General features: G+C 36.0%; 3 protein-coding genes and 1 non-coding gene across 8 annotated transcripts; 2 read left to right on the top strand and 2 right to left on the bottom strand.

The window, feature by feature from the left end:
• Positions 1-306: 306 nt before the first annotated feature.
• On the bottom strand, positions 307-378 carry TRNAG-UCC (transfer RNA glycine (anticodon UCC)). Its single transcript has one exon. It is a non-coding gene; the product is annotated as a tRNA-Gly (tRNA).
• A 1084-nt stretch (positions 379-1462) lies between these two features.
• On the bottom strand, positions 1463-3591 carry LOC105051657 (uncharacterized). Its single transcript, XM_010932179.3, has 3 exons — positions 3343-3591; positions 2428-2623; positions 1463-2141 (listed from the first exon to the last, which is right to left on the bottom strand). The coding sequence occupies exons 1-3, from the start codon at positions 3538-3540 to the stop codon at positions 1783-1785; spliced, it is 753 nt and encodes a 250-aa protein (XP_010930481.1). The 5' UTR covers positions 3541-3591; the 3' UTR covers positions 1463-1782.
• Positions 3592-5296: 1705 nt separating this feature from the next.
• On the top strand, positions 5297-10325 carry LOC105051655 (uncharacterized). 5 transcript variants are annotated; one of them, XM_010932175.3, is made up of 5 exons: positions 5298-5799; positions 6128-6385; positions 7800-8054; positions 9911-10030; positions 10149-10325. In XM_010932175.3, the coding sequence occupies exons 1-3, from the start codon at positions 5389-5391 to the stop codon at positions 7992-7994; spliced, it is 864 nt and encodes a 287-aa protein (XP_010930477.1). In that variant the 5' UTR covers positions 5298-5388; the 3' UTR covers positions 7995-8054; positions 9911-10030; positions 10149-10325. The 5 variants fall into 5 exon arrangements, with proteins under 5 accessions (XP_073099339.1, XP_073099340.1, XP_010930477.1 ...); XM_073243238.1 differs by lacking the exon at positions 7800-8054 and having other exon boundaries at positions 5297-5799; XM_010932176.3 differs by lacking the exon at positions 9911-10030.
• A 2244-nt stretch (positions 10326-12569) lies between these two features.
• LOC140851669 (ethylene-responsive transcription factor ERF020-like) lies at positions 12570-13441 on the top strand. The gene has a single exon (XM_073243668.1). The coding sequence runs from the start codon at positions 12831-12833 to the stop codon at positions 13227-13229; it is 399 nt and encodes a 132-aa protein (XP_073099769.1). The 5' UTR covers positions 12570-12830; the 3' UTR covers positions 13230-13441.
• The last annotated feature ends 3412 nt before the right edge of the window (positions 13442-16853 follow it).

A 16853-nucleotide genomic window follows, 5' to 3' on the forward strand; every position in this document is an offset into this window, starting at 1 on the left:
AACTCGGTTGTGGTTTGGTTCCATCGATCCTACTACTTTCCATGTAGCTTCACACCATGGCCCTCCGCATGATAGTTACCAAGGTTAGGGAATTTGTTTATTGTGATTTTCCTCTCGCTGCATTAGGTGTAATTTGTACTAAAATTTGGCTTCCTTGCATACCTGTCATTTGTACAAAAAAACCAAAAAAAAAAGAGAGAGAGAAAATTAAAAAAAAATCCTGAATGGGAAAAAGAAAATCTGCCCATCCTCTCGTCAAGCATTTTCTGGAAGGAAAATGTCTTTTGGTAAAAGGTAAAACTAATTTGCGTTTGCCGGGAGTCGAACCCGGGTCTATTGCTTGGAAGGCAATTATCCTAACCGTTGGACTACAAACGCTGTGGTTGGATGCGAGGCAAAATTAATATTATTAGACTTGTACTTTATTTGTTCACTTACACTGACCAAGTCTTAGACACTAATTATAGTGTATTTTAATATTATTTTATGAATTTTCTTCCAAATTTATTGGAGGGTGTTTTAGTATATTAAGCATTAAATTATGAGAATACAAATGGACTATGAAGATCAGGATTTCTATCCTTCGCCCAATCCAAAATTCTATGGTTCCAAATATTCTCATCAATTCTCACAACCTAACATTTCTAATTCTCACCATGGGTCATGTTGAGGGAGTAATGCGAGTCACCTCTCATGGCACTTGATGCTAAAATACCAATAATGGTTGATAACATATCAAATAATCATTGAAATGTCTCAATAATTATTATTTTTATTATTAAATTAATATACTGATTGTAGGATAATAAGTTATAAATTTACAGTTCTGTGTGCCTACATATATAAATATCCCTATCTATCTTATGAAAAATTAGCATTCAAATATACATACTTTTACAAAAAAAAAAAAAAAAAAAAAAAAGACACATATATTATTGAGTGTTGATGTTCAAGATTTATTGGGTACTTGGCCGAGTCTTTGCACCAACTTGAGTTAGCTGATTTCTGAGCTTTGAAGTCTATGACAATTGGTAAGGCTTAGTGCAATTATGGCATAACATGTTGGGACTCTCATTGCATCCGTGCACCCATTGCGACTCTCTCTAGGCACCGGGCAGTACTAAGAAATAAAGAGGGGTGAGTTTATTACTTCGTCAATTATCGTGTTACTTGGTCAAATTTTTCTTTCAACAGAAGACAGGCTACTAAAATAGCTAGAAAAATCAGTGGAAACTGGCTCTTTAGTGTTCTTGACGGAGAACATAGTCATTTATAGCTCTCAATTTGATAAAAAAAGATATATGCCAGTCCGGTAAGGCCCTGTTGCTGCTTGCCTTGATGACTCCCATGCGTTCTCACCTTGCTATTGCCTCATATTTACCACAGAAAACTCAAGATTACCAGCTTGCAATTCTATCAACCCGAGTTAAACTTTTACAAACATGAATCTTGAGAGGAGACATAATGAATCTTGATGCAAACTTTGTTAACAGAAAACTGGACTCAATATCCTCCAAGAAGAGTTAAACCTGAGGCCAAATGGTATGCAGCAGATCCAACATGTCACTAGGAAAATGTAAACTATTCTTTGTCTTTCCATGAAGGAAAAGGATAATTTAATCTTACTCTCCGTATTGCATCACCCTTGCCTGATTGAAAAATGGTTGGGAAAATAAACAAGATGCAAAATTTTCTAGTACACAATTATATTTACTAATCATCTATAGTTACAATAAATGCCTCTGAAGAGCCCCCTTCCCAGATGGTTCACCTTGGAAGCATCTACGTGGTACACAACCTACTACTGCTAGTAGTAGCAAAGTAGAGGTCATCTTTGAAAGACAGCCTCTTATGAGGAGAAGACCATTTCTTCTGCACAAACTTCCTTTTCCTCCATGGGCCAATGTGGATGCCCTTCTCCTTCAGTGATCTTTTGCCTGCATCACATAAGATGTGCACAATTCTGTTGAGGTGCTTGGGCTTTCCAACAAATGTTTCAGGCAGGAGGTTTATCAGATCATGGTAGTTCTGACAAGCTTTTGCCATCTGGAACTCTGATTGGAAATCTAGTTCAACCAACAAGCGCGATTCATTTCCTTCCTGTGTTGGACTGACTAAAACATCTATGTATTCATGGAAGCCTGCAAATCATTGTCTTTATAGATGTTTATACTCCAGCTAAAACACACTGGGAAAAACAGTTGAGACTGTAAGTCTACTTGAGTTCAAAATGGCATCCCTTACTACCAGTCAATGCTGAAAGGGGATGAAAACCTTATGGCTATCACTTGATAAAATGGTGTGTCTTTCCACATCAGTTATGTTCTAATGACAGAGAAGTAGAATGCATCTCAACAAGGTGTTGTTTATTTTCACAACAAAATCCTCCAACATTAATTGCTGACATTCTGGTCATAAACTTCTTACCTCCTGGCATACTTTGTGTTGGCTTCCATTTAGATACACACACTGCTGCATCATATCCCATGGCACGAAGGCGGTCGACGGCAGCACGACGTGCACAGCTGCTGCATCCATCTGACTCCTCTCGCGCCATGTTCGCAGATCGAGTCAAGTCCCGAAGTAGCTTTGTTCCCACTGTGCTACTTTGAGCAAGAATGTCCTAGATTTAAAACAACTTTAGCATGTAATTTAATTAAGAAGGAAAATTAAAATCAGTTCATCCAAATTTTTGCAGGGAAAAAAGGGGAAAAAGACTACTATTTTCTAGCGAAAAGGAAGTCCTAAGGCATGACATTATGGATAACTAGATCATTGTGTCACGTATCCTTTCGTTTCTCTTGAAAAAAAAAGAAAAAGAAAAAGAAAAAGAAGGAATGCTTTGCCTTGAAGAAACACCTGCATGCATGCTACAACTGGTTGGGTTTCAAATGCTCCCAACTACAACAAAATACCATTTTCCCCCCTTTTTTTTTTAACACTTAACATCCTCTTTTAGGATCTCCTATAATCTATCAAAATTAAATTTTGAGATAAGTTACCCGTCCAATTTCTACTAGGTTGTCTAATTCCACAGGAAAAACTTTCGTACAGATAAAATCAGCACCTACAATACCAGCCCTTTGCATAAAATTTCTTTCATGAGTAACAGAATCAATGGGAACTGATCTTTTTAATTCCAATACTCCTGTCATAGCAAAATATATATACTTCCATTATATGAAAGATTAATTGGAACAGAAGGCTTACTCATTGGAAATAATATCAGCAAATTAATCCAATCTTTTTTTTTTTTTTTGTTACAAAATTAACCCAATCTTTAGAAAATTCTACAGAACGATATAGAATGTGCTATAAATTATAAATAAGCAATAAAATCACCCGTAGCATGCACTCTTGGTCCCGCCAGAATTCAGCTCGCTCGAGGCAATGTAGCATGTCCTCAACGTCGAAGCTACCATCATCTTCACTACAATGGTCTGACTCATGGAAGTACTCTCCAAAGAAGACTGAAAGCTGATCATTGAGGCTCCCTGAGCATTCATCACCAAGAGCCTTCTCTTCTACAAATTGACCCATTTTTCCTTTTAATTTTTGGCTGGAGAGAAGAAGAGGCTCTCGGTCGGAGAATTGCAGCCATGGACAAGCACTGTATATATGGGTAAGTGAGGGATAGATAAATCCGGAGTTAGTTTGAGGTCACTGGTCCGGATGGTGGTAGTTGGTTGTTGTTTTGACTTTTGAGATAAGATGGTAGTTGGTCTTAATTAGATGGTCCAACTTTTTTATGCCGGATTCAGCCTAAATTATCCATCTGTCAAGGATAATTAAACAAAAATATGTCCTATGAAAAGGACCGTTACATGTTTGAACCATGGCCAGTCTGAAAATTTGGTGTAGATTTCATGTTAAAGGGTTTTGTCAATATTTGCAGTTCATGTCACATGTAGACATGCAGTTAATAACATATGTGAATGTGTGTATGCCTTGCAACCTCAATATTAACTCAACTACAAAAGATTATTTAGACTAAGCAAGTTTTAGATCAGTTGGATGGTTAGGAGAGGTTGCTTCAAGTGTATTTGGAGAATTTGATGAGGTTATGGAGTGATTGGTGTCCATGATCATGGTGGTTGAGTCAAGGTTGGGAACCTACATGGTCTTATGGTATCAACAATCATGGTTGAGTAAAGGCTAAAGAAGATGCTGAATAGAGCAAGGTTATTATAGTGTGCTTCAGCAAGCGACTTAAAATGGCAGGGTACAAAAACAATCTAATGAAATAAAAATAAAAGTTTAATAATAAGAAATCAAGTAGAGAATTGTAGTTTGTCTTAATGATTATATCTCTCTATCTAGCAATCAAAAGCTCTAGGTTTGAGAGGCAAAAAATGGAGATCATTTTCTAGTGTTACAGCAGTTGCAAGGTAAAAAATTGAAGTAGAGCTTTCCCTGCAAGCCTATTGATGCATGATGGATTCGGAACCGCATTGTGGTCATTGATAGCTTTTTTTTGGTACACCAATGAGTATAGAATATAAATAATATAAATACCAAATATTATAGCATATTGTTGTATTGTCGGTATACTCATGGTAGATATATAAAGGTTTTTACTCTATAAAGAACCTAAATTATATATCTAAAATTTGAAATAAAATCAATCATTACGTTGCATGAGTAATGTTAGGTTTTGTTTTATGTACATCAAAATTTTTTTTAGATCACATGACATAAGAGATTTTTCTTTTAACACATGAAAATTTGTTGGATACAGATGGATACCGGACAATGAACAGAAATCTGCCAAGTCACCAAAAGATTGGACTAAATTAATTTTTCATATGTACAAATAAAAAATATATAAATTCTCTATTTTTTTTTATATATTTTTTAGTTAATTTATTTGAGAATCAAAATATGATAAAAAGCATGACCAAAACCATCATGAATTCAAATAGTAAAAATTGAAGAAATTATTGATTAGAACAGTCCTACCATATATATCTTCCACGATCAAACAGCAAACTAATACATCATATATTATTGAAAAAAATATACTATTGTCCATATTTAATTAAAAATTTTAAATTAAAAAATTACTATTAATATTGACCAGCTGACAACTTTTATTATTTGGAATGAAAAAAAAATTAAATTTTTTACATAATATACTGATTTATTATTAAATGATGCAAGATATATATATTAGATCTGTTCCAACGTCCATTCAATAATTTGTCTGTCAAATTTGATCCTCAGCTTGCTGATTGGGACTCAATCGGACAGAAACCTATAAATGTGTCCACTTTGCCCCTCACTTCCTCCTCTCTCTTTATCCTCATCCTGTGGCCATGGGAGGCGCCCATCCATCCTCTCATTTTCTCCCTCTCCCTCTTCCTTAGGGCCAGGATTTCTCTCTCCTCCATGGCGACGGCGTCCAAGGTCTCCTTCACCGCAGCCGCCGCAGCCGCAGTGCTCTTCTCGGTCTCCCCTCGTCCCCACCACCACCCGTCCATCAACCTCCAGAAGCTCCACCCCTTCCCTCCTTATCGGCCCATCTCAAGAACTCTCCAGAGGATCACTTGCAAGGCAACAGAGGTCTCGAAGGTCGAGGAAGGAGAGCCAGAAGTGGTTCCAAAAGGAGGGGATGATGGGAAGAATTGGGTTCCAGTGGTCCCATTGGCAGCGCTTCCCAAGGGGGAGAGGCGGGTGATCATCCAGGATGGAGAAACTATCTTGCTTCTCTGGTACAAAGATGAGGTCTTTGCGATCGAGAACCGGTCCCCTGCCGAGGGGGCTTACAGCGAAGGCCTTTTGAATGCCAAGCTCACTCAGGTATTTCTATAACCTTATTATGTCTTTCTCTTGGAAAAAGAAGCTCTTTTTTTTTTTTCCTCCGTTCGATAGACTGGTAATTTAGTCAGCATGGAAATTGAATGAATAAGGAGAATTGGTTAACTTTGAAGTCTGAAGATGATTTTGTTGATTTAGTAGCATCCATTGATGTGGAGGTGTATGTAAATGGTTATCTCATTTAAAACTTTTGTCGATATTATTCTAGAGTTTACAAGCATCGTTTGCGATAATTAAGTGAAATATCTTACGTACATGTCATTAACTTGGTCTAGTTCTGGAAATGTTGATCTACTCAATTCTTTTCCAGGATGGTTGTATTGTTTGCCCAACGACTGATAGCACATTTGATCTTCGAACTGGAACGATAAAGGAATGGTACCCAAAAAACCCTGTTCTAAGGGCCCTAACACCAGCTTTGAGGACACTCTTTGTGTACCCTGTGAAAACAGATGGGGAGAACATATTTATCAGCATGAAAGGTGTTCAATCTGGAGGATCGGCGGAGATTGTTTTCAGTGGCAAAGCTAATCCTGGTGTGACTGCAGCTGATGTCAATGTGGAAGAGGTTACTTCATGGCTAAGATTGTGCTTATTTTATTTGATGAATGCAATATGGAACCAAATGTCATTGACCACCACAAAAGTAGAAGGATGAGATATTGATGATGTTCATGCATTTATGAAGTCTTTAGTCTAGCATCAATAATTATTTATAAACTATTAGCTGTCACTGTTCCCCACTTTCTATATTGTTTTGACTTGTGTCATGCATCAGCATCTAGATTTGCAAGATTGGCATTTTCCCTGAAAGAGGAAATGAAGATGAAGTGACGTCCTCCACATGTTTCTCTGCTCTATATATTTGGATTCATTATTTTCATTACTTCTTAAATAGTTATGTTCTCACTCTTTCTTCATCTCTTTGTTCTCTTCCCTTTGCTCCAACTTTCTCATTAGACAAATAATAGTTGTTGTCTTCCTTTAACCTCAATTATTCTTTCAGCATGTTACCTTAAGTTTTTACCAGTTCACAATCTGTTTCAAAAAGTACTACTGATTCTTCTAATATAAAAAGTCATGGCATAGATATTAAAGTTAAAACTTCCAGATTATTTGTCTTATCTGATGTTGACATATAACTTGCAAAAAGTGCATGATTCTAATTGTCAATTTTATCCATGTTTAGTTGCTAAAAGTTTTGATGGTTCAGTAGCAAGGATTTTTTTAAATTTTTATTTTGATATGTGAAGTTCAATGTTTAGTAGAGGGTAATGCCAGCACCTTGTTAAGAAAGGCCTAATTAGTTATTTTTTGATGTTGTTGCTTTTGTTAGTTTTGATTGTTTAGGTCCCTTTACTGGGTTTGCACTGACTATCTAGATAAACATGCAAAACTTTAGGTAGATTTAGTTGTGACAGAACATTGGGCAAGGCTCAGCCTGACATTCTCATCTCATTGGGTTTCATCGTTAATGCTGTAATTATCCTATGTACTTGGGCTTTCTACAATCCCACAACTCTAGGCACAATCCTTAAATTTGCTACCTTTTATGTTTTTGAAAAATAATTAAAATGGATTGCACATAACCTAAAGCAAGAATAAACTTGATGGGTTTAAATTAGTTTCTGCCCTTGTCTGGACTAGCAATGCAATATGTTCAGCAACCACATTAAACATATGCTTTTGGAACTCTGTGTAACCTGAAACTCGAGTTTATACTCTTTATGCCACAAGAAGCCCAGGTTTGGCTTGAAGGTCCTTGATCCTTTTGCAACTCTATGTTCGATGCATCTGACGTTGGTCAATCGTCAAATGATAGAAATAAGAATAGCAAGACTGTTGCTTCACATGTGTGCATGTGCATGTGTTTGTTTTAATAGACCTACTGAATCAATCAATGTTGTATATTTAACTTTTGCTCCTTCAAATGCTCAATGTTTTTTTCTTTGTTTTTTTCCTCTTTCTTTGATCAATTTCAGGTGAGAATGGTAGTTGATGACGATTTTGAAGGTTTTGGTTTCACAGGAAAGAATGAATTGATAAATGGGAAAGCAGCTATAATTGGCTTCCTACTATTAATAGATTTTGAGCTTTTAACTGGTAAAGGTCTCCTTAAGGGGACAGGTTTCTTGGACTTCATTTATGCAGCTTCAAGGGCTTTCAACTCTTCATAGACATTCTTATTAATTCCTCATGAAGGTGCTGCAAACTTAAGTCTTTAATGAGTTCAGAAGGTAGATGTTCTGCATTAGCCTCATTTATCTTAAATGTTTTTTCACTTGAAAGGGGTATATATTGGGCACCTTGATATCATTCACTAGAACTTTGATTGTATTGTTTAGGTCTAATTTTAAAACTGCTTGTCTAGCAGAAGGTTTACATATTAGAATATAATTATGTACAGGAATTAATGTTATGATCGAATCTAGTTATATTTGCATACTGGTCACATGCTAATGGAGGATGAGTTCAAATTCTTTGGGACAACTGTATGATTAATTTGATGCATGAATTGAACTGTAGGGCAAAAGAATGCAAGAAAGGTAGACATGGGTGTGGAATGAGGGAATGCCCATACATACCCTATAAGAACTAAGTAATGAAGAATTGCTTGAGATTACTTGCTAATGTTTAACCAAAGCTATAAAGGGCCTTGGTGAGAAGGGGGTCCTATTTGTACAGAGATGGTTGGATGACCTGCAAAGGAATGAAAATTATAAAAGACTGAAGATAACTATGTATGGTTCAAAGTACTTTGTAAGGTTTATTTGAGAATTTCATTTCTTTCTGAAGAAAACAAAATTTAGTATTTCTTGTTGTCGGGACAATCATGTCTATACACCGAGTTGGTTGACCATCAATTTGGTTGCCATGCAGGTGGTATTGTCATAACTGGAAATGATCCAACCTCAGTTTTAACAACTTGGAAATGTAATATTAGAGAAGTCTAATCAGAGCCTAAGTCTCTTTTGATACTATGTGAAGATAAAGAGTGCCTATATATAAGAAAGGAATTTCTCTTTTCCTTGGATACAATCCATAAAAATAGTCAGCTGCAATTAAGTGTTCAGATACAAATTCCAAGATCTCCATGGATGAAGACTTTGTCAAATTCCTTTTTGGTTGAGGCTAGTCTGTGCTAATGACAGTTACTTTAAGTGGAATATAAATGCAGGTTAAATTGCTTGAGTTAATAGGCAATCTATCGCAGGTCATTAGAATATTGGCATGATCAGGTGTTAAGGCCAAGGTAGGGGTGAATGTGGTATGGATAATATTCGTCCGAATCCATTTTCATATTCGAATCAATCTAAATACGGACAGAAATTTGATGATCCGACTAATATCTTTATCCGTATCCTTATCCGTTAAAAAAAAATTGATATGGATATGGATAGACAACTATCCGATCCGTATCCAAATATCCGAATCTACTTGTAACCTTATATAATTTTATATAGCACTTATTAAGTTTTAAGAAAAATATTCAACCATATAAACATGTTATTAACTTGATTTATCGTCTATTTAGTAATATCTTTGATTCTATGGTTATAAAGTTTAATTATTCAACTTATATCAATACTTTCATGATCTGAATTGTACCCGTATGATCGTATCCGTTTAAAACAAAAATGGATATGAATTTTTGCATCTGAATAATATCTATATGCCTATTTTTATTCATTAGACAAAACAAATATGGATATGAATATGTTGGCATCCGATCCGGTTTCAGCCCTAGGCTAAGGTCATGTTTGTGCTTGGGTATGATGATGTTGAAGTTGAACTATTTCCAGCTTTTGTATAAAGAGACTGTAAGTAGTAGTTTTACAGGACGAATGATCATGAACTTTAGTTGCTTCCATAAGCTTATCAGTGTGATGTTTGCTGTACATTACAAACTAAATAATACTATGCAAGCAAAAAAAAAAAAAAAGAAAAGAAAAAATCTTAACAGATAACATTTCAGTGTTTATCTGAGAAAAGTTTATTTATTTTTATTTTGGATTTTTAAGTTTCTTTTAATCAATCTTTGTGGTGTCATGTGGATGAGTTGCCATTTTTTTCTTTTTTTACTTCTTAACAGACCGAAACATTAGGGATGAAAACAGAATAGATCAAGGGATCTGCAATTTCTCAAATCCCAGACAGACTTGAACTTCAGCTCCATTGCTCATGTAGAAATGTTGGATTTTGCTTTCTCTTTGTAAGATACCTGCTACATTCCTGTTACATAAATACAATGTGCCAATTGTGCGTTTCTCACCATATTTAGAATTTTTATTTTGGTATATTGTTGGCTAAGCATTCTGTGCAAAATGCAGTAAGATTTCTTCCAAGCAGAAGTTCCTGATAAGCAGTGCATTTCCTAAGTCACATGCATGGTGAGCCTAGCAATTAGAAGGTCAAGATTATGTCATATTTTTCAGGGATTTGCAAATGTACCTTGACTCTTGGTCAACCTATCATTCTGCTGAGTTTAAATGCCATCTGTTATACTATATTTAGCACATTTAAAATGCATGTGACCTGTAGAATCATGTGGTTTGAGCGCATTTCATGAAATTTATGCGCTTGCTTTTGGCTGATTGAGTGACACAAGTGAGTGAATTCAGGTGGATGCATGTCAGTTCTTTGTAAACAAATTATTTTTTTGGTACACCAAACTCTTCTATAAGAAGATGAAAATCCTGAATTTTAGGGCTGTAATTTCCAAAATAAAGAACAGATAAAAGGTTAAAGCATCCAAAGTCAATTGGCTGAGTGATTAGCTCTACTGGGATTAGATACAATTTAGTCATCACTAAAATGTATGGCTGAATGTCTGTAGGATCCAATATCTCTTCCTTATTGCTCAATCCTATAAATCTGTCTAGGTTGTTGGAAGATGAGATGAGATCAAGGCTGCAGCATCTGTGTATATGGCAGGGAGAGAATGTCTTGATATCAATTTAACTTTAAGATGTTTTATTCTTTAGTATGCAACATGTGCTACATAGGGGAAGAATGTGGTAAGTATATTTCTTCAAGATAATTGTAGCTGGATGCAGCTTAATGGAGTTTCTCATTCTCCATCCTGCAAATGATTCACTTTTCTGAGACTCAAGCTAACATGACTTGCGGTTCTAGAATTTAGCTAAATTATACTCCAAGTCGCTGTGGATTAATATTCAGTCCTAGGAAGTTGTCATGTACAAAAATAAGAGCTGTAGTTTGCTAGAACCGTAGCTTATTGAAATTCGCTTCCTTTTTCTTTTCCTGGAGTACATGTAGTCTCATTGCGTAGGACTCAAGCTTTATCAAACGACATCAAAATGCAAAGGTACGCAAGTTTGATCTGAGTCCACTACCCTGGATTTCATGTTCTGTCTTGTGCTAAAGTTACATGCCTTGAACTCAAAGGATTAATTCAGATAGGTTTGATCGTCTTCACTTTATATTATTAATCAGAGAATTCAGCTACCAATAATTGTTAGCTTGGTTAGGTGGCATGTCTCTCATGAAGGTGTCATGAGATCGGGTCGTAAAAAAATTAGAGGGTTCAACTCAATCACCCACCATAAAATTGAGGCTTGTCCCAGTCATGGTGGGATTCACTTTCTTTCTTTTTCTTTTTCTTTTTTTTCTTTTTTATTTTTTTCTCAATCAATTATTTTTGATTGGTGCAAGGATGTTGTGTGATCGAACTCGAGATTATGAACCGGACAAGATCCAAACGCATTCAGATTGGAATACTTCATTGACTGTCCATCACATTAAATTTAACGTGGGCGGTAGCTTTGAACCATCCGAAGGTTTTCAACCATGACTTGTCAACCAAATTACGTACCTGCTTTCTCTCCACTCATTCAGGTGCTCGGTTTTCCTCCTCTCCTCTGAGTCTCTTTCCCCGCTGCATTTTTTAGACCAGAGAACGGGTCAAAGACTTCAAAATCTACTCATTTACAAAAGAAAAGACCAAAAAAAAGAGAAAAAGACTTCAAAGTCTACTCAAATCTCTCACCTTCATTGGGCTTATTTTGATTCAAGGTTTAAAAGAACGGCGACATAAAACTGGAACAATCATTATGAAGGTTCCACAAATTTCTAGCTCGGGATTGAACTAGAAGGTTCAGTCCTCAGAGCATTCGAACTATTTAGCTATCGCCTGGTGTTATTTAGCAAGTATTATGATATTTTTCATTTAATATCGTTTAAATTTCAAATCTGCATATTATATATATCAGAAATAATTTTTATTTTTATATTAAAAATATAAATTACTTAATGTACAGTGATATGAGAAAAACGTGCAATGTATTCGTGATTGTTTTTGTTTCCAGTTATAATGGCTAAAACCTGTAGTTATAGCAACAAATAATATATTTCAAAAATAAAATCAACTTAAACCGAACTGAGGGAAACAAAAATAGTGGAAGTAGCCAGCGTTGTTGTTGGAACTACTGCACCCAGCCTAAGTGATCCATTTTGGAGGGGAAAAAACACATGAAATTAAAAACAAATGAAAAAAAAAAAAAACATCTATCAAAACCGTCAAATAGATAATAACTAATTTTTATTTTATCCATTGGATTCATCCGTATGATGGAGAGGAGGTCTGCTATTCATCCAAATTCGATCCCGAATCGGACATTCTTCAATGAGAGTTGGAGTCTTATGGTCACACTCAAAAGAGGTAGATGCGCCGGGTCATCCTTCTCCAACTCTTTTTTTTTATTTTCATCAAAAAAAAAAAAATTTTTTACCTCTCAGTTCGACTTTGAAAAATATAACCCTCGTGCTTCCGTGAATATTCCTCCTCTCATCTTTGACAAACCCTTCTACAAATCAAAGACCACCCTTCCAGGGTTGACCGGTTGACCTATCTTTTTCTCCCGTACTCAAGCGACAATATATCAAAATGTATAGATCCCAGTTCCAAACGCTCCACCTCCCACAAAACTGGAGGGTTCCACACTACAAAATTCCTAAGACCAGCATTGACCTGCTTGTCGGATTCCGGTCACATGAGGCGGTCTGAAGAACAAGCTAGCCGTGGTTCAACCGGCCGAACCGCCGGGAAGGAGATAAGATACAGGGGAGTGCGCCGCCGGCGGTGGGGGAAGTGGGTGTCGGAGATTCGGATCCCGGGAAGCCGAAAGCGTCTCTGGCTGGGGTCCTACTCCGCCCCACAGGCCGCTGCAGTGGCCCATGACACCGCCATGTTCCTCCTACGTGGACCATCCTCGTCCAGCGGTCTAAATTTCCCCGATCACGTCACCTTGTCTGATTGCGTTGGCATGTCGCCCAAGTCGATACAGAGAGCGGCGTCGGACGCCGGCATGGCGATCGATGCTGAGCTGATTGCCGCAGGTCCATTCATGGAGGCTACGTGGGAGCGTGGTGGCTTGAGTTGTGGAAATTAGTGAGGTTAGGGACTGTGGAGGTGAGAGAAATATTTGAAGGGATGGTTAACTAAGAGAGATCTCCATATCTGAAGTGCTGTTACTAGCCGTAGTTGATTATTTATCTAAATTATCTCGTAATCTTTGTAATAATTACTTGGTTTGTCTAATGTTGTCTACAGCTAGGAAAGGTGGCAAGAAGGAATTATAAAGGATTGCTTTCTTATTGGAAACTAAGAGTCATCAGATGATTTTCTTTTTAAAAAAAAAATCGATTTTCTACTTTTTGGATACGATGGCATAATGACTTTGCCCCCGCCTCCTTTTTCTTCTTCTTTTTCTCCTGGTCCTTTTCTTTTAATTTTTTTAATTTACAATCTGGATATTTAAATAACAATTATATATTTAAATGGTCTCTTATCTATGCACTTCACCAGACAATCCCAACGATATCAATATGCTAAAATTAAATTAACATGATATTATTAGATCTGAGATTGTATTCTAAAATTATGTTCAAACGCAGAGAATTCCATACTCAGAATTCATACTCAAAGAGGAGGACATAGCTTTAAAAGTGAAGGAGTTGTCCCTTAGAGATGGAGGAGCTGTTTGTTCGCCCAGAGTCCGAAGTACTGTGCTATCTCCCCAAAATCTGAATGAACAAAAAATTGAATTGAATCTACCAATCTATACTGAGGTTTATTACTCATTTTTGTACTTTGTTTTATTTTTCAATTATTTTTTTAATTGAGAAAAGAAAGAGAAAGTAGGAATTCTTTATCCCATTCGAAAAGATACTATCTCATAATTATTTATGACTGTTTTTGTCTCTAGCATGACTACTTGATGAAATGTGTTGGCTTATGAACTCGTCACATATTGAAGTTGTTTATTCCACTCGTCGATATGGCTTTCTGTTCTTCCTGCTACACAAACATAATCTAAAGCACCGAATGATTATATTTTTTCTCCTTTCCTTATCCTGGATTTCATTTCTATTTTCTTTAATTAATTTGATTCAATCCATTGAGTTGCCGCTCCAATCCAAAATGAGAAGACCTTCCCTTGAACTGATCTCCTCAATGAGTGACTGACTCTCGTAGTTCATTAGGCAGAAGCTTCTTCTTCTTCTCTGTATTATTTAAATCCACAAGCCTTGTCCCACCCTTTTTACCTATTTAGGAGGCTGGAAATCAGATCCGAGAGAAAATGAGTTGCCACCAAAGCTGAGGATGATGGCAAAGATGAGGTTCCACCCCAGGAAAGACTTGGGGATAAAGATGCAAGGAGAATTGAGTTTCTACAGCTAAGCCGGCTATTTTTTATTTTATTATAGATAGACAGGTAAGAGAGAAGATCGATTACGCCGAGAGGAAGACACCATCCTCAATTTTTATTTGTTATAAACCTAAACTTTTTGAAATCTAATAATTAATTAGTGATATACTATAGAATCTTGATTTGGATGGTACAATCATTGCCATGCATAGGATGTAATGGTTTGATTTTGATCTCCCCATATATAATTCTCAAATCAACAAGTGGTGGCTCGATATCCCTAGAATCATGGAATTAGCATAACGTAATTACTATAATAATTATATCGATATAAAACTAATTTGATATTATAACATCAAAGCATATTATTATCATATGCCTTATAAAACTAATAATTTTTTATATATTATTTAGTTATATAATTATAATTTTTATAATATTTTATAGTACCAAATATAATATATTATACTAGTATTGTAATAATATATTATTTTTATAGTATTGTAATAATACTATAATAAAAGGAAATAATACCATAAATTGATATAATCATTTTAATATGATGCAGTTTAAACTATATTATTGTTTCATAATAATATTTTATTATATTATAATATTATTATAATATAATACTAAATATTATATTGTAATAATAGTATATTAATATTATTGTTACCAATAATATAATAATACCATAATAATATCATTTTATAAGGATGCCATGGAGGAGGAGAAGAATAGTTAAGAGTGGTGAGGGAATCTCTCCTGGAGGATTTTGTTTATCAGAGAATTTTTTATACTTGGAGCTGTGACTGATTTTGACTATGGTTTGAGTTGTAAGTTTTGGATTTTTATAGTTAAATTGCAATTGTAGGCATCCAAACATTTGTTTTTGTATCCATAATTTAATTGCAGTTAATTGGATTGTAGCATACTGATTATAGTCAATCAAACAGGGATGGCCAAGGATTAGGTATGGGTCAAATAAGCCATTCTCGTATCCATCCCGCACTTGTCTTTGAACGGGGGGTAGAGCAAGATAAATAGAGTTAGATGCGCGGGTTGGTCAGATTAGGTTAGGTAAAGTTATGAATCTTTTTCTTCATACAATCAAATAAATAAAAATATAAAAAGTAAATATTAGTACTTGATATAACATTAAATAAAATAAGAGTTAAAGACATAAAATATAAGAAACCAATTTTTTCATAATAATAAATATATAATAGGTAAAATTTTTATTTTTTAGGAAGTTGAATATTCTATTTTTTTTTGGATAGAAAGGATGGCCACACTAATCTGGTACGAGAGCAGCTCAAATGGTCAAGGTATACAAAATCTCACAGGACAGGAGGGCAGACATCTCCTTATCTCTAAATTCAGTCTTCCGAATGCTCTACCACAAAGACAGCCATCCAATCTGCCGCGCTGTTCGCCTTTCGATAGATGTACCAGAAAGACACCACCGCAGAATGGCGAAGGGATATCCAGATGTCTCGAATCAACGAATAAGCCCCCATTGGTCTGGATCGCCTTGGATCCAGCCGATGACAGTGGTAGAATTATCCTCAATAAAGATCCTCTCCGTCCAAAGTTTCCGTATAGTAAAGATAATGTCAGCCAAGTCGTATGAATCTCCACGTCAAGGATGGAAGATTCCAAAAGATGGGATCCTTCAGCCACTAGCAGTCGAGCATCAGGGCTATGAATGACAAAATCAGCTCTATTTCTGCCATCCCTAACACTACCATCAAAGTTTACTTTGACACATCCCGAAGGAGGAGGCTCCTAAGATATGAATAAAGCCCGTTGGATTGCTGCTGGTGCAGCAAAGGAGTCCTAGGACTCGAAGTTGTCAAGAAAACGTGCAGCAGTATCAAACCGAAGTTGAATTTCTTTAACCTAAGAAAAGCAATCAACTAAAACTAAAGTGAACAACTAAATATCATGATATGTAATAATTCGCATATTCAATCTTTCTAAAGAGTGGAGTTGCAAAGGGGGTTTTCCCACCGTGCACATCCATCCTGGATCCACAATGGGTTGGGTCAAAACCCACTCCTTTAAGGTTATGTCAGGTCAAGTACTCGATGGAGCAAAACAACTTACGACCCTTAAACCTTCTAGAAGGGGTAATCCACGCCTATACTGTGGCGCCACGGAAATGCCTAGAGTGCTGCACACCATCCAGCTTAGCCTGTGCCTGTCTTTTTTTATTTCTTTAAAGAAAAATTAGTGTTTTATTTAGTCTGTGATAAATCATAACACTCCTACTGGACTTGTTTATTGGGTGGGCCAAAGTGTGTTCGAGTGAGGCTCAGCCCAAAGTATAACTTAATTGAGAAATTCTTTGTGCACCGCACG

This window comes from Elaeis guineensis, chromosome 9, assembly GCF_000442705.2.
Source record: "Elaeis guineensis isolate ETL-2024a chromosome 9, EG11, whole genome shotgun sequence".
In the NCBI taxonomy this organism is placed as follows: Eukaryota; Viridiplantae; Streptophyta; class Magnoliopsida; order Arecales; family Arecaceae; genus Elaeis; species Elaeis guineensis.